Source organism: Podarcis muralis, chromosome 1 (genome assembly GCF_964188315.1).
Source record: "Podarcis muralis chromosome 1, rPodMur119.hap1.1, whole genome shotgun sequence".
NCBI classification, from domain to species: domain Eukaryota; kingdom Metazoa; phylum Chordata; class Lepidosauria; order Squamata; family Lacertidae; genus Podarcis; species Podarcis muralis.
The window spans coordinates 30,758,638-30,781,384 of NC_135655.1; the positions used below are offsets into that span (position 1 = coordinate 30,758,638).

The 22,747-nt window shown below is 43.4% G+C and overlaps 1 protein-coding gene across 7 annotated transcripts in view; it reads right to left on the minus strand.

Annotated features, from left to right (window-relative positions):
- Positions 1–2,725: 2,725 nt before the first annotated feature.
- Positions 2,726–22,747, minus strand: part of TTLL5 (tubulin tyrosine ligase like 5) — a 109,946-nt gene continuing 89,924 nt past the window's right edge. For 5 of the 7 annotated variants that reach the window (XM_077925437.1, XM_077925436.1, XM_028719269.2 and 2 more), the window contains 4 exons: positions 17,033–17,253; positions 8,518–8,603; positions 7,275–7,400; positions 2,726–3,317 (listed from right to left, as the gene is read on the minus strand). In XM_077925437.1, the coding sequence (XP_077781563.1) occupies positions 7,276–7,400; positions 8,518–8,603; positions 17,033–17,253 (432 nt within the window). In that variant the 3' untranslated portion in view covers positions 2,726–3,317; position 7,275. The remainder of the gene's footprint in view (positions 3,318–7,274; positions 7,401–8,517; positions 8,604–17,032; positions 17,254–22,747) is intronic. The other 2 variants (XM_077925428.1, XM_077925429.1) reach the window with 2 other exon arrangements.

A 22,747-nucleotide genomic window follows, 5' to 3' on the forward strand; every position in this document is an offset into this window, starting at 1 on the left:
ATTGAATAGCAAGATGTTATCCTTCTGGGCAGAAACTAATTGAAAACACATTAGCGGCCCAGGACAATTTCCCCCACCAGCATAGATTAGCTGATACACATTTTGGGTTTCACATGCTGATGTTGCATTTTTATTGCATGGTTCGTGGTTAGAGACTTGCCCATTCCCATTATCCTCAGTCTCCTTTCTCTATCAGCAAATTGTGGAGTCACTCTGTTCAGCCTTTGCCCAGGACCATCAACCATTTCCAGAGCCTTGGGCCTGGTCTGGAACCTCCTAGCATAATGAAGAACTAAACCTTTCCTTGCCCCATTCAGTATCATAAGCAATGAGTTGTACTATCAAGGGATAAACAATTTGGGATGTGATCTATTGATTCCAGAAGTCTTGTTTTTCCAGTGCTGATTTATTGTAGCTTTCTGGAGGTTGGTGACACCAGAAAATTGTCCCTCTGCTTCTGGGCAAACTCAAAAGGACACAATCTCAGCCATGTCTCCAAGACTGTTTGAACCTGACACTAGATGAACTTGAAGGAGGTAGCTGCTTGTTGCCCATGATGGACAGCACAGCTCAATTGGCAGAGCATGAGACTCTTAATCTCAGGATAATATGTCTGAGCCCCACATTGGGCAAAAGATTCCTGCATTGCAGGGGGTTGGACTAGACAACCCTTGCAGTCCCTTCCAACTATACAATTCTATGATTCTAATGGCACACATGGCTGCCTGATGTCAACTGGAGACGTTTTTTCTTTTCTTTTAGGCAAGGGTAAGTTCAGACAATGACTAGGATGAGCCTTTTTCTGCATGTTTTGTGTTTGATCCCTTACACTTAAATCTATTGGTCTGTCAGACCTTGTAGGGTTGCTTGGTCATTCAAAAGGAATGTCAAGTCTTGGTGTGTTTTTTCAACATTTTTCTTTGCTAAACCTGCGTTTTGTCCTTGGGTCTCTACCAGGACAAATTCCCACGGATCCGCAAAGAGGATTGAGCTGGAGATTGAGGTGCTTACTAACCTGATCTGCAAATCTGTATCTATGCCTCAGCTCTGTAGCCAGTTCCTATGTCTGGCCATAATACATTGATCACCATTGCCTGAGATGTCAGCTAGGCTGTGACCAGGGAGAAATCGGTTCATAAGAAAATGGTTTAAAGGCCATCTTCTACATCCTTGAGAATAAAAAAAATTCCTTCCAGTAGCACCTTAAAGACCAACTAAGTTAGTTCTTGGTATGAGCTTTCGTGTGCATGCACACTTCTTCAGATACACAAGTGTGCATGCACACGAAAGCTCATACCAAGAACTAACTTAGTTGGTCTTTAAGGTGCTACTGGAAGGAATTTTTTTTGTTTTGACTATGGCAGACCAACACGGCTACCTATCTGATCCTTGAGAATGTTTGGCTCTGCTGTGGTGATCTTGTCTGCCCAAAGGTAAGTAGAAGACACGAGCTGATGACTAATATTCACAGTGCAGAAGGTGTCTACTATGGTCACATGCTTCATGGCTGCTGCTAAGGATAGTACTGTAAGCAGCATGTCTTCCAAGGGGATCTTCGCCATGACCAGATTTAGCACTTAAAACAGCTTGTTTACCATGTGACAAACCACTTAGGAAACATCCGCATTTTAGTCCACAACTTCGGCTAACTCTCCAACCTTATGTGGGATGGAGACAATAATTTATGAATGTCATAAGGAGAAAACTTGAGTGATGCTGCCCTTTTCTCCCCAGTTACAGATGGGTAGCCGTGTTGGTCTGCCATAGTCAAAACAAAAAAAATTCCTTCCAGTAGCACCTTAAAGACCAACTAAGTTAGTTCTTGGTATGAGCTTTCGTGTGCATGCACACTTCTTCTGAAGAAGTGTATCTGAAGAAGTGTGCATGCACACGAAAGCTCATACCAAGAACTAACTTAGTTGGTCTTTAAGGTGCTACTGGAAGGAATTTTTTTTGTCTTTTCTCCCCAGACATTCATGACAGTACTAAAATATTCACTAAGAGTCAGCCCATGTACGTGTTTCCCTACTATCTGTCCAGGTACAATGTAGCTCTAGCATGAAGGAAGCAGTTCCCTGGGATGGCAAGATTCCTACACAGTGTGGACTGTTATGCTGGGTGGGGACTGCAAACTGTGATTATCTCAACATCAGGAGAAAAAAAGACAATATCACAATTAGAAAGAAACCTCAATACTGAACAGTGTCAAAACTACTCTGTGAGCCTATGTAAACTTCCCTGAGAGTAAGCCCCGCTGAACACAGTGAGTGACCCTGAGAAGACAGGCATAGGATTTTGCTGTTAAGCTTGCAAGTAGTAAGGGCAGTGTAATGAACAGAGTGGCCAGTTTGAGCAGAAATGAACAGGGACAAACTCCTGTTCTGTGACTGAGTAAGATGTTTGTTTGGTTTGCAAGACTCTCTCCAAGGCCAGCTTACCTCACAGGACAAATGTAAAACACTTAGAATGCTGAATGGTGTGGAAATGATAAATAATGTACAGTTTCCATGCTCACGCAGCTGATCTGAAGTGACAGAACCCTATTAGTGGGATCAGTCTGGGCTCTGGAAACACAACTTCAGCACGGAAACATAAGAAATGTAAAGAAATGCAAGGGAAAATCAACGTAATGCATGAATAATAATAAAGCCTCCCACTGGAGTAAAATTAAATGTCAACTAATTGGAAGGACTTTTACCCAGCATAATAAATGTAAATTTTAAGCTAAACAAACAAAATGAATGACTTTATTCAGACTGAGCATTTCTATGGCTTTCTGTCAAAATTCAAGATAGCAGCCAGCAGAAGTGTCTATAGTCAAGTCAGCATTTCAGCTTCTCGTGCCACTGGTGGTGAAAGCTGCCCAGTACCTGATAGAGAACCTTGATTGTTCTCAAAGTGAGTCAAAATGACTGAGTGGATGGAGAAACCTGGGCCTCAGGATACATAATACAGACACCATTAAGAGCTTCTGTCTGACGTGAGTCATAAGCTTGACTAGTTGATGGAAGATGTGATATAGAATGCAAAGGAAGGCCTGAGGCTTAAGCAGCAAAAGCTCAGCGGAACTAGAAAGCCTCAAGTCAGGGCTCCAACAGCTCTTCCAGAAACACTCAGCTGCTCTGCTCTCCTTTCAGTGGGGAAAATTCTGGAGTGTGCGACCAGGTCTTGCTGTCAATCTGGGTGTTGCCAGGAGTGTGGAATGATGAGCACTCATTCCTGCTTCATCTCCTCCTTGCATGCTGACGCATTGGATTGTTTGTCCACCCGTTATTGAGGATTAATCCTTCACTTCAGAAAGTAAGTGAAACCGGGAGCTGAAAGGGAGACAAAGGAAAGCTGGTTAATGGTTCCAGAGATATGTGCATGAGCCACAGGGTACAGGAGTCTTCCTTGACACAAGTTACGAAACCAGACAGGATAATTCCAGATAGTGTTAGCTGCAGGCAGAGGAAATGCTGCTGTGGTGGTTCTGATCCCTGCTGTGCAGACTGAAGAATATACTCCGCTATTCTAGAATAGTCTATATGATTGTCAGGGATCAGGGATCACACGACTGCCTTCTCACAGTAAGTGCAAGCTTGCTCTAGGGAAACAGGTACCTGCTATTTCCTGAGAGACTGAAGCTGCAACCTTCCGCATGCAAAGGAGATGCTCTATGCCACTGAGCTATGGTCTCTCATAACTTGCGCTACACATGTAGCAAGTTTTACTAAAATCACTTGATTGCTCTGTGTAACCTACCTTGAGTAGCACTAAGAATATTAGCAGCATTTTACAAAGACGAATCTGTCTCCTTAAGTGTCAAGCATCACACAAACCCATGGAATTTGGAATGATATCTGGGCCAGAATTGAAGTCTTTGTGAGCAATGCCTGATCCAACAGAACAAGCATATTAGCTATTAAAAATTAAAAGCTGGGTCACTGAACAGAAACTTTTGGTACAGTACCAAGTTAAGTGAATTCCCATGCTATTAACTCCACCTCTGTGTATGGCAAGCATTTATACTTTAACTTAAGAAATACTACAAATGCCAGCACTCACAGAAAAATTATTGGCCTTGTAACATTAGAGCATTAGAGTTAAGAGTTAAGATAAAACTTTTATTTCAACCCCACATTGCTTTAATACTAGTATGCAAAAAACATGTATATAGTATTTAATACTAGTATGCAAAAACATGTATATCTGTGACTAAAGTCTGCTATGGAAATAATCTATTTTTTTCACTTTCTCTTTCTTTTTTGCTGGCGCTAAACCCTGCTATGTTGCAATAACTGTTTGAGCTAATGAATGAGTCTTTGCCTTTCCCCCGTCCTACTCAGTTCTGGACATCCCAAGGCCACTTCACACATTGCAAGTTTGCTTTGCAAGCTCCGAACACACACTCCCCCATATCCACACACCTTAAAATGCATCTTAATACACACAGATACTTAATCATTTCCAGATGCTCTATGCCTGATTCATGAGTAGCCAAAGATGTAACTTTTTGTTGGTTTGCCCTACATTGATATTTTGATCACAGGAGTGACCTTTTGGGAATATTGCCATGCATGAAAAATGTTTTGTGCATAACAGAACCACTATCTGAGCTTGATTAAGAAGGCTGATTTCAAACAGCTTAAGAAACCACTGGGTGTGATCCTAAGGTCAGAAATACCTTAGAGAAGGGAATCCAAGATGGATGGGAATTTCTTAAAGGTGAAATATTGAAGGCCCAAATGCAGACAAGTCTAACAAGAAAGAAAAGTGGGAGGCCTCTAAAGAAACCGCTGTGGCTGCTTAAGGAGCTTACAGATGAGCTAAGATTTAAGAAGGGCATGCATAAAAAAAAAATTGAAGAAAGGGGAAATCATACAATTTATTAAACATAAATGGCAATGATTTTTATCCAATGCTAGGGGATTCTTGGGCAAGGGGATTCTTGGCCCTCTTCGCCATGTTATCGTCTCTTGCACCCCTTCAAAAGTCTCATCTGAGAACCCTCTGTGAAGGCTTGGAGGTTGTTGGAGGAGAGGCAAATAGCCCCAATCAAATAGTAAGTAATTTTTAAGAGCAAAAGCTTTTCGGAGGGTTCAGGGGAAAGTACAAGGAAGGAGTGGGTCTGGAATTCCCTTGCTCAATATCACATATACAAGATCAAGATGAATTGTCACCCATGCCATAAGCAAACACATCATCAAGAGAGATATGCAAAGCTTCTCTCTCAAATGTGCCAGCTTATCATGTGTTATGTTTTGTTGAAAAAATGGAGGGAATCATTAAAAACAATGAACCTTATCTGCAGGCTGAAATGGTATAGTCCAAGATTATTCCATCTCAAATCACTCATCCTACTCTGCTCTTGACTCAGGGAGCTGGTTTGACACACTACTTTTTCTCTCATTCCAGAGTTCCAAAAGTGTTTTCTACAGCAGAGAAATACTCTGTAGACTTGGATTATTTGGACTCTTTGTAGCATAAAACCAGCAGATAACAGGAAACATCTTCTTCCTCTTGTAAAACAAAGACAAAGTGGCTGACCCAAAGTACGAGGGGCAGGTCATTCTCATCAGCTGAGGATTAAAAGTATCTATTCGTTACTCATTAGAAGCAAGCACCATCCCTCAGATTTAGTGGGGAAGGTGGCTACAGTGTTTGACATTATTCTCCAGATGCTCTCTTGAGAAAGCAGCTTTCAACTTTGCTGGGATTCAATCAACTTCAACTGCAAATATGATCATTGAATAAAGAGTTGCAATTGCGAAAGATGGTTGATTTTAGAACTGTAACTGCTTACTAAGGAAACCTAAGGATGGAATTACACGTTACATACAGTTCCATAGTTCATTTTTCACTGGGGTATTTGTGTGCTCGCTCTCTGCATTATGAAGTTGCTGAGGTTGCAATCTGAAGTGGAAAACTGGCAAAGGGCAGAGGGGCTTCTTAACCTTTTCACCTTCATGCTATTATTCCACTGAAACTCATCCTCCAGTTATTTTCCCCACAACTGGAAAGAAAAGTTGATGCACAAAAATTTGTTACAGAGCCAGTTCTGCAGCCTCCCACCTGAAATGTCATTGGAAGGGAGGTTTCAAACTCAAGACAACTTATGCTGTCAGTTATGGTAAGCAAGAGAGGCAGGAAGGTGAAAATGAGGAACGGAATTAAAAGGGATTACTATTGTGCAGGAAGGAATGCATCACTGCACAGAAATTGGAGGGATTCCTGTTTCCAGCTGCTCCTGCTGAAGGATTTAAAGATATAGCTGACAATGAGGAGCTTTCTGAAACTAAGAGCCAAGGCTCTCGGGGGCCAGAGTTTTCAACACAAAAAATGCATACTTAAGAGTGGCGATGTACAGAACTCTTCTGACTTTATAGAAGCCCTGGGAACCTAAACCTACAATATAGATGATGGAAAACCTGGATATAGTCAGGATTATAGATGCTGCCAAAATTCACTAGGCTCCACCCTGAAAATGAACTTCAGGGGCTCAGTAACATTTGCCTAAAAAGAGATACAAGAATCAAAAGCACTCCATATTTTTCTCATACTCAGATTAAAATCCGATTTGGAGACAACTTCTCAGGTGACGCCTTAGAAAGCAGTCCCTGCTCACATAGAGACGATTCTCTCCATTGCCTTCTAGGGAGCTTCTTTATGAGGCTGCCCACCCTGCATAGGGGAACTTATTGTCCCAAGCGCAGCCCAGGGAGATGAGTTTTTGCCACCCAATAGTACTTTGGGGAAAGACTTGGAAAGCAAAACAAGTGCTACAATTAAAATTTCCATTCATTTGAAGGGGGCTGCACTCAACAGAGTACTGCAAGTGCACAGAAAATGGATTTAAAAGAAAGCAAAGCAGAGAAGAAACTAGTGAAGGTAACTGAACATTGCTGAAAGCCCTGCCTTAATCAATAAAGATATTATAGGCACAATTGTAGAATTCAAGGTACTGGCAAATTCTGGGTTATGGCTGAATATGTGACTGTAACACAAGGGCAAAAACTTGCAAAAATCATAAGCGTTCATGTACATGAGTGGCAAAAATATGAGGGTCCAGCTGCTTAGCTCAAACAGCGAGAGCATATAGAATCCATTATTTATTTCTTAGAATATGCTGGCAAGTGACATATTACTATGAACAGACTTGCTACAGGTCTTTATTGTGTCTAGTCTTTTCCCTTTCACAAAAAGTCCCACCCTCACATGTTCTCGGGGGGATATGCCCCTTTTACTCTACTCAATTATGGAAGGAAAGGAGGCGCAGATGAGTCTTCTGTTACCTTAAGCTGGTCCTCCCTCCACTGGCCTTTTCTTTCTCTGCCCTACAAGTGAATCAGTGGCTCTGGATCGGCTGGACAAAGGTCTAGTTCTGGCGAAAATAATGTGGGGGGAAGCTTCCAAAAGACCTGGAAAATGGGGGAAAAACGGCTTAGCGTGGGGCAGGTTCCTCTGCTTCTTTGTACTAAAACCTCTTTTCCACTTGGCTTAAAAGGTAAAGGTAAAGGGACCCCTGACCATTAGGTCCAGTCATGGCTGACTCTGGGGTTGCGGCGCTCATCTCGCTTTATTGGCCGAGGGAGCCGGCATATAGCTTCCGGGTCATGTGGCCAGCATGACTAAGCCACTTCTGGCGAACCAGAGCAGAGCACGGAAACGCCGTTTACCTTCCCGCCGGAGTGGTACCTATTGATTTACTTGCACTTGGACGTGCTTTCGAACTGCTAGGTTGGCAGGAGCAGGGACTGAACAATGGGAGCTCACCCCGTTGCGGGGATTCGAACCGCCAACCTTCTGATTGGCAAGCCCTAGGCTCAGTGGTTTAACCCACAGCGCCACCCACGTCCCTCCACTTGGCTTATCGCCCACCAATTCCAGAAAAGACGACAATGACCTGGTGCGAAATCAAACTGCAACACCATGAGAAGCTGAGTGTGTACTCCATATAGTGAAGGGGATTTCAACGTACTCACCAGCATGACAGAAAAAAGTAAGTTGGCTTGGAGATGCTCCATTTTGGTATTTGAGCTTTTCAGGGGTGGGAAATGTAGCTCTAGCACTAATATGGATTCAGGACAAGAAAACACTCCTCCCATTTTAGTTAAAAGTGGAAATGTTATTGAGTGCTTTCTTCATTCCTCAGTTAAAAATTCAGAAAAAGTTCCGCCCAACATGACGTATGCCTGGCACAAGCGAGGACTACTCCTTTTCTGCAGCATGGAGTGGATAGGCCCTATTTTCTTAAAGACTGCCATAAAAAGTAGCTAAAAAATTGAATATATATTTTTGGCCTAAAAAGCTCAACAACTGTCCAGATTTTCACTGTTTGAAATATGGCAACCCTATTTTATGACACTTCATGTTAACTGAGGTCATGGGCTGAAAACTGATTCCTGTATTGCAGGGGGATGACAAAATGACCCTTTGGATCCCTTCCAACTCTATAATTCCATGATCAGGGCAGACAAGGTAAAATGCAAATGGAAAACCAAAAAAAGGTTGGCTGCAATGCCTTAGTTCTCTCACCTTTGGAGTTTGTGAGTGGCTCACAGGATTTAGCACTGTTAAGGCTATTCTGGAATCCATTCAGATGCCCTTCTGTGGAGGTTGCCCTGCTAGACAAAACACTGAATCAGAGGATAGCACAAACCCATGTATGAGATGGAAAATACATCTCTAAAGGGTAAAGCCATTCTAGTATTCGTTAACAGATGAACCAAAAGGTTTATTTCTTCGCATAATCAACGTGTAGTTGTCAGGAACATACAAATCAACCTCATGCCACATCAGACAATTTTGTCCCATCTAGACCTATGCAGTCTATTTTAAATTAAGTCATTAAAAAAGCATTTCTAAGCTACTTAATCTTTTAAAATTGGTATACTAAAATGACAAAAACATAGTAAAACACGGTTATAGTTATATAAATGGGCACCCCAACTTCCAGCGCCAGCGACCATGATCCATGGTCAAGGACGATGGGAGATGGAGTCCAAAACATCCGGAGGAGTCTAGATTCAGAGATGGTTGGGCTACTCAAAACTGATTCAGTTCTCAAATAATTCATGCAGAATCCATCATCAATTTCCTATGTACAATTCAGATGTTCTTCCATGAAGTAGTGCTTCGGTTCCAGGAATGTTTCATTTTTCCAGGACTTGTGTTCAGTGAATATCATAACAAACAAATCATGAAAAAATGAGGCAATGTGAAGGGTAACCCGGCTACTTAAAGATTTTCAATTAATGCTGTATGTACCAATTCAGTTATTGAATTCAGAAAGGAGCACATTTTCATTACAGCTCAAGTACATGTCGAGAAGACTGACAGCAAGGTGCCACATGCAATGCCTCTGTTAGGATTTTTTCCATTTTCCTAGTTAGAAGCTGAAAACATGGGTCTTCCTCAGAACTTGAAGACCATTCCCTGCTCAAGCAGCACCCATCATTTGGCTGACAATACCTCTATAAACTTAACACACAATGGTGCAGAGATAGAAGTACACAGAGACAGAGTAAGTGAAGCAAGCAGCTTCCATTTGGGTGGGTTGCACAGTGCTTTTCTTCCTTATTAATTAATTCATGGAAGCAAACAAAAACCAAAAAACCTGCATGCAGTAGACACAGAGAATAAAATATTCCAGCCTTAAAAAAAAAATACTTTCAGTCTGACAAGTGGCAGAAATGAAAATATATATACAGTTATAAAACAGATTCAGCGTGGGGACAGAATGGATGGGTCAAATTACTTTCAATGTATGAAAACTGTAAGATACTGGACCGTATCTTTGCTATTTTGCAGATGTAATGAGAACTTGATATATGCATATGTAATGTAGCAGATTATGTATTTTACTTTTTTAAAAAAAAACCAGCCCTACAAGAAGTTACAGACCCAGCTCAAAAGATCTACAAGTTCCATTATCAAATTCATATTCAGACATAACTTAGACATAGGCTGGGTCATTTTCCATCCGAAAATTAAAATCTGAAGTAGCCCCAAGGCATTTTGTCGGGTGAAAAGCATGACATTTTTTCTCACTGCAGCATTATGAATAACACTGCTGCATTAAGAACTGCCTTCTACTCCTATCTCTGAGCCCTACCCTCTACCTCCTTTTCAGCCTAATAAGTTGCTATATTTAAAATTACAATCTTTGCACCGATGACTCAGATGTATTTCTCTATTTCTGACCTCTGAGCTTGGACTAATTTAATATCCTCCGATTCCACATGCTTTTAGATGTTCTGCTGGCAGATAAACATATACTTTCCAATGGAGTTGCTGATCTTCCACTTGATCATAGGTCACTGCCTCCTCCTTTATTTCCTGACAGCTGCATTTCCCTTAATTTCCAGATTTTTTTTCCTCTCTCACTTTAGTACACCTCTTCCTACCCATGGTGAGCCTTTTGCTGTTTCACTTTGCTTTATCTCCTTCCACACGTCGCTCACTTTCTCATTTGTCTAAATCAAAGTTCACGCCCAAGTCCTATTCCAATGGCAGCTGATTCCAGGGGGTTGGAGAAGCAACACTAAAAGCTTGGTTTCTAGTAAAAATGAAGTGCACCTCTAGGGCATGCAGAACTCTCAGCAGTACCCCATCTGAGAAGCACACTTACCGGGCGACCACTTAGCTAACCAGCTCCGAAATTGTTTAATGACACCAGTTTCACCCTAAATTACATCAAAACAAAAAATTTCCTTCCAGTAGCACCTTAAAGACCAACTAAGTTAGTTCTTGGTATGAGCTTTCGTGTGCATGCACACTTCTTCAGATACTTCAGATACAGAAGTGTGCATGCACACGAAAGCTCATACCAAGAACTAACTTAGTTGGTCTTTAAGGTGCTACTGGAAGGAATTTTTTTGTTTTGACTATGGCAGACCAACACGGCTACCTATCTGTAACCTAAATTACATGAGAGACTTGCCACTTCAGTAATTTGCAAGCACCTGGATCTCATCAAGAATTGATGTCTAGATTCCAGCAACTGTTTCCTAGAGATTTGCCCCCCAAGTTCATCAAGGAGCCTAGACAGATGTTTATCAAATACCAGAGGTCCAAAAAAGCACCCATGGTTTCTAACAGCTGTTCAGCGCCTGGGGCACATCAAGATGATAAGAGCCTCTCTCTTGGTGAGATGGTTGCTCATACATTGAGCCTGCCTACTGATCTAGAGAGGGGCACCACCCTGACAAGGAATGAGCTCTGAGTTGCATCAACTCCCTACCCTAGAAGCCTGAAGATGAATACAAAACCAGTGAGTTTGAATATTAGTGTCACAGGACTATCTGTAAATTTGTATTTTTCTCAACATAATGATAGAGTTATATTTCAATAAATAAACATTTATAACAATCCACCAAAGTCCCCAAAGTTTTAATTCATAAGTTGCATGTCTTTATAATGTTAGGGAGTTTCCTATTTTTTTTAAAAAAGCAATTCACTCTTACAAATTAGGAGGTGATGCAAAATATATATAGCAAGAGATGAGCCTTCTTTGTCTAGTTCTTATTACCTTCCTCAGTGGGAAAAATATGCATGGGTTGATGGAATGGGGAAGAGTCCTAACTAGGAGGTTCTCATGCTATTCAAATATTGTTGAATTAGAAATATTCATCTTTCGCGGGGATTCGAACCACCAACCTTCTGAGCGGCAAGTCCTAGGCTCTGTGGTTTAACCCACAGCGCCACCCGCATCCCTTTACATGGGAGTAGGCCTCCATTAAACACAAAGAATTCTTTGCAAGTAAATGTGCATAGAGGAGCGTTGCAATTACCAAGACTAGAACACAACAAAGGTAAGTTCGTCCTCCAGAATACAGAATGGTATAACATGAACAGATCAAAGGAGTCGTGTAGGCCAATATCTTGGTTCAACCTTTCCTTGAGAATCTTCATGGAGACACATGCTCCACAACCTCCTGAGACAGCTTGTTCTGAACTGCATGTTCTCTTGCTTAGCTCAGTACCTAGCACTGGAACTTGCACAGAAGTTTAGCATATTCTTCCCCCACACCAGAGGAAAAATACTACAAACGTAGATTAAAAGCTTGAAGTTTCAGTTTGTTTAGAACTTAATCCCTTCCTGTTAAGGATGGGGGTTTTTTTGGGGGGGGGGGTTTGACCAAACATAAAATCTCTTAGCATTTTCTCTCATGAGATGTAATGGAATTCTTGACAGTGGAGTTCAAAAGGCTGGAAATACCAACAAAGAACAAATGGTCTGTATTAAACGGCTGAAGAACAATGGAAAGCATAAGACTTGAAGCACCTAAGAAGTAGTTTTCATTTTAATTTTTTTTTTTAGTAAAAGGGAATCTCTCTTGCATATAGAACATGGGCTGGGTTTCCCCCCTTCTTGAGTCTGTAAGAAAGACAAACTGGACAATACAAAAAGACACACAGATCAGTGAAAGAGGTTTGGATGTGGTCACTCCCCCAGTTGTTCCGGAATATATTGGGAGCTCTCATTTCCGTGTAACTGAGAAAAGTCAGTATGTGATCCCACAAATTGCAAGAATAGACTTGGAGACTTATGCTAGAGTCTGAACAGCAACTCAGAAAGTATTTCCGGAATGGCTCCTTGCAGCCTTCAGTAATTGGACTACACTCTGAAATTGTGAAGGAATCTTTTACTTTTTTCACCCTTCTATGCATTTTCGATGCTGAGCTTTTTCCGGTTTTCCCACACTTATGCCTGTCACAGAGCAGAAACCACAAGAACGCAGTCAAGTCAAGTCTGTCCAAGGAGCTGCAATTCCATCTCACAAGGATAAACATTCTCCCTGCCAATATGTGAGTCCAGCACACCGGCATCTTCAAACACACATCTTGCTGCTCGGCAGACAAACTCACTGAAAAGGCTTGTCACCTGAACTAACATGCATCACCCCCAGGACGGGGAGAGTCAAACAAAAGCTATTATCAGCACAGGGCTATCGAAACAGGTATGGCTATCTGTACTAGTTGAACTGACCAATTTAATTAACACCTGGATCCCATTTTAAAACGTGTCTGGAGGATTAGTCTCAAAAATATATCAATTAGTAGCCCATCTTATCTCAGAGGATCATGGTAGGTGAAAAGAAAGTTAATGTATAAAAATTGAAGGGGCAATCCTTCTAATGGAACAATAATCTAAAAACCTGTAACCAGAAAGAAAGGAACAACGACACTGCTCTGTGCAGTGCACTAATCTCAGAGTTGGACAGTCAGGGAAGGAATTTTGGGCTCTTGTTCGCACTCACAGTATGTTGGCACGTAGGAATCATTTGTAATGTTTGGCAGTGAACACAGTTCTCCATCTTACACACTTCTATGAAACAGAAGAGGCAGTGGCCATACCTGTTCATTGTTGGGAATTCCCCCCTAGTCTCTTGTATTTTTCAAACAACATCTGTGCTACATAGACACCTTGTTACAATAGAAGCCATGCAGACACACACTTACATTGTGGGGTTGGGGTGGAGGCTTAGATACACCAGGTTACCAAATATTAGTATGCTTAAGTGCTAGAAGGTTCCAAACAACCATAACAGGCAGCAAGGATGGAGAAGGATTTTCTTTGGTCCACCATCAGATCAAACAAATTCAAAACTCTCAGTCTCAGAAGACCAGAATGTAGTTATTAAGCAGATGGTGTGTTGTGCCACTTTTTGCAATGCAGTTGAAGTTCAAAAAATGCTGATATACAAAGTGTATACAACTGTGCATTTTAGGGCAATTCATACAATTTAAAAACCACTGGAGAATGGTTATACTAAGGAGTTAGGCTCTTAATACAGATTTTGGCCTGGCTGATAGACATGTGAGGCATTGCTGGTCAGGAAACGTTGGTGGCTCCTCCTTCTGGCTGTGTTTATGTGCTCCAGAGGAGGCACCATTCTAAGGATTAAAGAAGCCCTTTAACAGGATGGTCCTTCCATCCCTATGGGTCATTATTACTTCATAGGATGCTGCACACTGATGCATCCATCACTGCAGCTACGCATATTTCACCTGATGTGAAGGCTGCCTAGTCCTATAGACTGGGGGAAGCGAAGCAACATCACAATTTACAACAATAAAGATTTATAATGCAACTCAATATCTCCAAAGATAGATAATATAATTTACGAGGAGCTTGGAGAGGCTTCTGTATAATGAGAGACTGAGAATAATGAATTAATGAGATTGTTTAGTCTAGGAAAGAGACAAGCAAGAAGCAGCATGATGGAGCACAAAATAACAAAATGGTCAAGGAAAGATAAGTCAGACTCCAACTTAATGACCTCCATAAAAATAGAAAGATGAGAAGTTTACAAGCAACAACGATTTCAATACCTCTCCAGAAACTATACTGAAACTAAAAACTGAGGATAATACAATATGAAATTGTTCTCACATTTAAAACATCAACAGTTAAGGTTTTTGTTAGGAGTCTACAGAAGTTACAAAAGCAGTCTATCACACTGCAGGAAAGAAAACATATCACCAGTACAGGGAGATAAGAATACACTTCTATACGTATTTAAGATAATTTGTTTTTAAAGCTTTCTTTGTAGCATTAAATACAAGTAAGAATGATACTGGATAATGGCTAAATTACACTTTTTTTCAAACACAGATAAAGATCAGAACAAGCATACATCACAATACAGAAATGCAAAGTTTTGTTGGCTCAAAATTAATGTATTAGAAATCCATGACAAAGAAACAATGTACAGAAAGTGAAGTGTGCAATGAGGTCCTAGCAGGATGAATGCTAGAAGTGGGGAACTTTTGACAGCCTGCCATGTCTGTCCCAGTGTGTCCTGCACACCTACTAATCATATGGAGATTGGAAATAAAGAGCAGGCAGGCAGATCTCTTATTTCCAATTTTAGCACTAAGCACCATAGAGCTAAAATTGCAGATAAGTGGTCTGACTGCTCTTTAATATTAAAAAACAGAATTTCCGCCTATTCCCACTCCAATGTTGGAGTGGGCCTAGGAAGCAAGGCTGAGTTTTACTCTACCTCCAGACTTAGTACTGTGGTACATAGTCGTAAGGCTGGAAGGGGGGGGGGGGGGGAGAATCCCTGTCTGTTCTTTAGTGATACTGTCTAAAGCAGGGGTCAGCAAACTAAGGCCAGATCCGTGGGCCGGATCAGACCCAATTGCCCTCTGGATCCGGCCCGTGGACGGTCTTGGAATCGCCGCTTGGATTGGCATGATCGTTCAGGCTGAACCATTTTTTTGCAATTTTTGGGGGGGCACCCTTTTCCCCCCTCCCTCCCTCACACACACCGTGGCGGCGCCTCCTCCCTCCTCCTGGCTGCTCCCCGCCCTGTGGAGGAAGGGAGTTTGCTTTGATTGCTGCCAGCCAATCCATATGTCAGGAGTGCTATGATGGTGTTTCCTGCTTGGCAGTGGGTTGGACTCGATGGCCCTTGTGGTCTATTCCAACTCTATGATTCTATGATTCAATCCAAAGCCTCGCTGCCCATGCGCTGAGGTGCAGCCCAGACTCGCCACCATCCCACCATCCATCCATGGCCGCACTGTGGGCATCTTCACGGGCGCATCACGGGGCTTCGGCTGGAGCTTGGTGCACCTGCTGGCCCCGTGCCTGGCGCCTGGGAAAGCTGGCCCACCACCAACGGCTCCCAACCGCAGGCAAAGGAGGTAGGAAAGCAGGGGGAGAGAGAAGCCCCCCCCACCGTGTACATGTGTGCACATGTGTGTGCGCATGCGCAGTTCGGCCCGCTGCAAGGTCTGAGGGGCAGTGAACCAGCCCCCTCCTAAAAAAGTTTGCTGACCCCTGGTCTAAAGAGCAGGCAGAGGGATCTTGCTAGCCACCTCCACCCCTGGAGAGGAGGGCTGGAAATGTTGTGTGTGTGTGTGTGTGTGTGTGTGTGTGTGTGTGTGTGTGTGTGTGTATGTGTGTGTATGTGTGTGTGTACATGGCCCTGTGTCCCTGCATGCCTGCTGTGTTTGTGCACTGTCTCTCTGTATTTTTGGTGCATGCAAATTTATTTTGTGTATGTTTGTTTTGTGATGTTGTGATTCCCAAAAGGTTGGTCAAGTGTGAATCAAGCCCTTGGGGTGAAATAGATTCCCCACCCTGGCTGTATGCCATAGCAAAGCCTTTCTCAACTTTAGGTGCCCAGATGTTGTTGGACTACAACTCCCATCATCCCTAGCTAGTAGGACCAGTGGGTTAGGGATGATGGGAGTTGTAGGCCAACAACACCTGGGGACCCAAGGTTGAAAAAGGCTGCCATAGTGTATAGCAGTGATGACCAAACTTGGCCTCCAGCTGTTTTGGGACAACAACTCCCATCATCCCTAGCTAACAGGACCAGTAGTCAGTGATGATAGGAACTGTAGTCCCAAAACAGCTGGAGGGCCAAGTTTGTCCATCACTGGTGTATAGCAATTCATCATCATCATAATATTAATAATAATAATAATAATAATAATAATAATAATAATAATAATAATAATAATTTATTTATTTGTACCCCGCCCACTCTGGGTGGCTTCCACAAAAACCAAAAATACACTAAGATGTCACACATTAAAAACTTCCCTGAACAGGGCTGCCTTAAGATGTCTTCTGAATGTCAGGTAGTTGTTTATCTCTTTGACATCTGATGGGAGGGCGTTCCACAGGGCGGGCGCCACTACCGAGAAGGCCCTCTGCCTGGTTCCCTGTAGCTTTGCTTCTTGCAATGAGGGAACCGCCAGAAGGCCCTCGGCGCTGGACCTCAGCGTCCGGGCAGAATGATGGGGGTGGAGACGCTCCTTCAGGTATACTGGGCCGAGGCCGTTTAGGGCTTTAAAGGTCAACACCAACACTTTGAATTGTGCTCGGAAATGTATTTAGGTTACTCTTTTCCCCCCCTTCCTCAAATGAAAAAAAAAGTTCTTAAAATTTATCTAATACAGTTACATCAGACAATCAGGACACCTCCCCCACCCCCCCAACCAAGGAAAAGTTAGTAATTTACTGCCCATGTTTCTCCATCAACATCTTTCAATAGCGACTTCTGTTTCAGGAACACAAACTTACTTGGAAATCCTCTGAGATGCCACCTTCCTAATAACTGCTTGTCTATGGCTGGCTGGGGGCTTAGGGATCAAGTTTGAAGATGCACTCTGGGATGGCATCACCTTATTCAGGTTCGGTACCTTCTGGCTGCTAGAAATGGCACTTGATGTCCTGTGGGCACCAGAATTAGTTGATAGGGTCATAGAGCTGATGGTGGATGTTGGGAAGTTAGCAAACAGAGCCTAGCAAAAAAAGAAAGAAAGAAACGTAGATTTAATCTGCCTTCTATAACTAGGTAAGAAGTTGACGTTATGTGTCCCGCCAGACCGTTTCTACTTGAAATTTACGATGCAATACCTTGTTCTATAGTTCACCGTGCAATGAAAAAGTAATTGAATTTATGCTCTTCTCCAATATTTAGAGCCTTAAGATTCCTGATGTTTGCGAGATTATTGCTCCGTGCTGCCTTTGCATCTTCTCTAATTGCATGCAGACGAGGAGTGCTATCACCCAGTGGGAAGAGTCAACAAAGCAGCTTCTAACAGCATGACTGTCAGAGGCTGAAGAAAGGTCAGGACTGTTTTTCTTGGGGGCAGCAGACATCCAAAAGGCTTTTGTTTCTCTGGTGTGCTGTAATCCTGGCTGTTCTACACTCTAGCCAGCATACAGAATGACCTGAGCTTCTGGATTCAGCTTCAAAGAAAGCTATCCCACTGTGAGCCCCCTTAGTGTATGTTAGGAAGCCAGGGGAAGCTACTCTACAAACAAGACAGCAGCAAGTGAAGTCAGAGGTTTGACCACACAGCAAAAGAAGCCAGAGCTGGGGAAATCTTGACGCAGATAAATGGGGAAGAAAAATGAGAAAGAAGCTTTCATCGGCCATGGATCAGGTGCAATGAGGGAAGGACGCAAGAGCAATTCAGGCATAAAAACAGCCAGATACGTACAGAACTATTAGTTTGCTGCCCATGTTTCTCCATCAACAGGGCCTGGGATAGCTGAGACAGTAGAGTACGAAACTCTTAATCTCAGGGTTGTGGGTTGAAGACCCACATTGGGCAAAAGATTCCTGCATTGCAGGGTGTTGGGCTACTTGATCCTCATGGTGCCTTCCAGCTCTACAAATTCTATTACCGTATTTTTCGCTCTATAACACGCACCTGACCATAACACGCACATCGTTTTTAGAGGAGGAAAACAAGGGAAAAAACATTCTGAATGAAACAGTGGATGTATCATTTTTGTGCTTCATGCTGTGGCCACAGACATGTGATCTGATGGTGAATTTGGGGTGACCCAATGCAAAAATCTTGAGAATTCCTGTGGATCCATGCTTTTTAACCACGTTTTTGCACCATTGCAGCCCCAGGCAACAGTGGGTGCGTGATTTTTTTGGTGCAGGCTGTAGCCATGGACATGCTATGTGATCTGATGGTGAATTTGGGGTGACCCAATGCAAAGATCCTGAGAATCCCTGTGGATCCATGCTTTGTAACCACATTTTTGCACCATTGCAGCCCCAGGCAACAGTGGGTGCGTGATTTTTTTGGTGCAGGCTGTAGCCATGGACATGCTATGTGATCTGATGGTGAATTTGGGGTGACCCAATGCAAAGATCCTGAGGATCCATGTGGATCTATGCTTTGTAACCACATTTTAAGTGGGGAGCGAAGGAAAAACAAAGAAGGGACATGAGAGGGGTGTGCAGAGAAGCAGCTGGCTAAGAATGCAGGAGAGGGATTTAACGGGAGGGAGGAAAGAAAGGCAAAAGTTTTCCCCCACCCAAGCCAGCCATCTCTCTCTCTCTCTCTCTCTCTCTCTCTCTCTCCCTCCCCCCCTCTCTCTCCCTCCCCCCCTCTCTCCCTCTCCCCCAGCAGCACCGGAGCACAGAGAGGAATTAGAAGGAGACACTCTGCTTTCCCCTCTGCTTGCCTGGAGGGGAGGGGCTTTCCCTGCTCTTTGTTCCGTTTCAGCAAACACAGCAACGAAACAGAGAAGGGTGGGCAGTAAGACCCTGAGGCAGAATGCAGGAAAGCAGCCGCTTCCTCTTTTCAGGTTTCCCTTCTCCGTGAAGCGCGATTTGATTTTTGCCTGATTTTTCAGCTCCAGGGACCACACATTCGCTCTATAACACGCACAGACATTTCCCCTTCCTTTTTAGGAGAAAAAATCTGCGTGTTATAGAGGGAAAAATACGGTATTCTATGAGTTGTCCCAAGCAATATTTAATAGGTCAGAGATCTGTAGCTTCTAAAGGTAAAGGTAAAGGTACCCCTGCCCGTACGGGCCAGTCTTGACAGACTCTAGGGTTGTGCGCTCATCTCACTCTATAGGCCGGGAGCCAGCGCTGTCCGCAGACACTTCCGGGTCACGTGGCCAGCGTGACAAAGCTGCATCTGGCGAGCCAGCGCAGCACACGGAAACACCGTTTACCTTCCCGCTAGCAAGCGGTCCCTATTTATCTACTTGCATCCGGGGGTGCTTTCGAACTGCTAGGTTGGCAGGTGCTGGGACCGAGCAACGGGAGCGCACCCCGCCGCGGGGATTTGAACCGCCGACCTGACGATCGGCAAGTCCTAGGTGCTGAGGTTTTACCCACAGCGCCACCCGCATCCCTCTGTAGCTTCTAAGGAATGTCAAATGAAGTACAAACACAAACATTTTTTAAACTGACAAATCAGAGTCCTGCTCTAAGGTTAAAGTGATACATTTAGTTTGCTTACTGCTCCTCTTGAACAATCTCAGTGGAGGGGGACACACACACCAGATTTTCTGCTAACACAATTAGTATTTCATGGTCAGCAAACAGTAGTTTGCCAGCCCAGAAAATTTAAGAAAACAATCAACTAGCTGTTGAATAAAACAATCCAGAGGGAGCCAGATATTCTGCAGCATGGATTGTATCATATTTAAAGTTGTTATAGGGTTGAACTGGTATTGTTTTGATTTATGTTATTTCTCATGTGAAATATATTGGAAAATATTCTTGGCCTAACTATCCATACACACATAATGGGCAGAGACTATAGAAACTGACAGCCAAATGGAATCTTCCCAAGTATTAATGTGTAAATGCCAATTGTTTATAAATTACCATATCTGAGCTTGGAGTAGTAAGTTCTATGTACATCAGGCTATAGAAAATACTGCCGTTTGAATTAATCTTCCCTGCTTCCAACCAATGGAGTGGAGTTCAAAATTCTTTCCACCACTATCAAATCTTAATGTAACCTGCCTTTCACTGTCCTCTCTTTTGAATCTTTGCCCTTCTCCCAACCCTTCTGCTTTCCCAGTGTTCCCGACAGAAAACAGTCAAATCTGTAATCCTTTTGCATTAGTCCTTATAACTGCTGAGTCCATATTTCTTGAGAATTCTAGAAAAGAATAAAAAATCTAAGCCAGCTGTCCACAAACTCCACACACATGGCCCTGAACCAATTGCTGCAGGTCTTAATGATTTTTCTGTCTGTTGTTTAGCAATTGGAATATCCTGCGCTAAATGAATGTCACAGACCACTGGTTGTCTAAGTACCATACTTTGGAAATGATGATGATGATGATAATGATGATAATATTCTTTTGTACCCTGCTCATCAGACTGGGTTGCCCCAACCACTCTGGGCTGCTCTAATTTTACTTTAGACTGTTTTTCCTATTCTCTCTTCTAAGGAGAAGGGGGTGGACCACATTTGCTACCATGAACACTTTGGGGGAAGGGCGAAATAAAAATGTAATAGATCTACAAGCTTACTTTTGAACCGTGAGCCCACCCATGAGGTGACATGAGGCAACTACCTTAGGTGGCAGAATCTACAGGGGCAGCAGATCCAGCCTCTGCTGGAAAGCACTGCCCGCCTCCACCACCACCACAGTGCCATCAGCAGCTGCTGCATGCTCCTCAGAGTCTGGATCTACCACCTCCTCTGCAGCCCTGCTGCCACATGAAGGTGAACCAATAGAACTGTGGCTGGCTCATCTCCCAAGGTCATTCATAGATTCCCCACTTGGAATCTCAACGGGGTACTATATGCCCTGACCAGTGCTCCATTTGAGCTTATGGCTTCCTGTTCCCTTGCATGTTGCTTTGGGTCAGCCCCCTGCTCCACCGCACTCCTGGGAAACAACTGTGCATTATTTGATGAGGGCTGCCACTCTGCCTGCCTGCAAGAGGGGTTCCCCTGTTTTGTATATCTGCAAGGTGACTACTTGGGCTTCACTGCACACTTTTGTAAAACACTAGAAAATAGAGACAATTTTTCTCAGTTGATGCAGCATTTGGCAGGAAAGTCCTCCAAGAGGGTTTTGCCATTGGAGGACTTTATAGAGGAAGTCCGCTTGGCTCAGGGGGTACTGGTCTCTTCTATCTGCCTTAGGAATAGGCTCCAGACCTATTCAGCAAAAAAACAGAATTTCTGTTTGAAGGTGGGGTTGGAGCACATTGCACCCACCTCTCCTTCCTGTGTGGCTGCTCTCTGGATTAGGGTGTGCTAGTCACAGCTTTTGCCAGCATCCTACAGACTGCACATAATGTTTAGTGTTCTTCTTTCTCTCTTCTTGTACTCTTTAATTCTGCAGTGGAATTCTGCTGTTCTTCCTGCGATTCTTCAATTTTGTCCTTGCGAGTGGAGGCTTCAGAAGGATCTAATCAATTTTTTTTAGAGGAGGTTGAGGAATTCGCCTTTGCTCTGCCAGTTAGTATTGAGGGCAGGGCAGCTCCTCCCCCCCCCCCCCGGAGAAATGCCTTGAAGACCCTGCATGCCTAGCCCAGTAGGAGGACTCATACAGTGGTACATCAGGTTAAGAACTTAATTCGTTCCGGAGGTCCGTTCTTAACCTGAAACTGTTCTTAACCTGAAGCACCACTTTAGCTAATGGGGCCTCCCGCTGCCGTCACGCGATTTCTGTTCTCATCCTGAAGCAAAGTTCTTGACCTGAAGCACTATTTCTGGGTTAGCGGAGTCTGTAACCTGAAGCGTCTGTAACCTGAGGTACCACTGTACTTCCACTCTTCTTTTCATTTAGTAGGACTACCTCACTCTTCCCCTGAATGCCATCAGAACTCTGGCATTGATTGAAACAACACAGCCACAGATGCAATAGCAGCTATGTAAGAAGAGCCTGCTAGATCAGACCAATGGCCCATCTAGTCCAGCATCCTGTTCTCAAAACAGTGGTCAACCAGATGTTTGTGGGAAACCCACAAGCAGGCTTTGAGCACAAGAGCACTCTCTCCTCCTGTGGTGTCCAGAAGTATTACCGCCTCCAACTGTGGAGGCAGAGCACAGCCCTCTTCTCCATGAATTTGTCCAATCCTCTTTTAAAGCCATTCAGACTAGTGGCCATCACTGCCTCCTGTGGGAGCAAGTTCTATCGTTTAACGATGCGCCGCACGAAGAAGTATTTTTTTTAATCTGTCCTGAATCTTCAAGCATTCAGCTTCATTGGATGTCAGTGAGTTCTAGCGTTATGAAAATCTATTCACTTTCTCAACGCCACACACAATTTTACAAACTTCTATCATGTCACTTCTTAATTGCATTTCTCTCAAGGTGGACATTGCTCTATCCAGTTCAGTACCGTCTACACGGACTTGGAGTGAAAAGCACGTGCTCTGAAACTGAGTTACTGCTGTTCCCCTGCAACAGGAGCCATTCTGATGCAGAAATATCCTAAGTGCTCTAACAACCAGAAGCAATTCTGTTGGCTGCAGAACACAGAGGAACTTTCCTCCGCAAA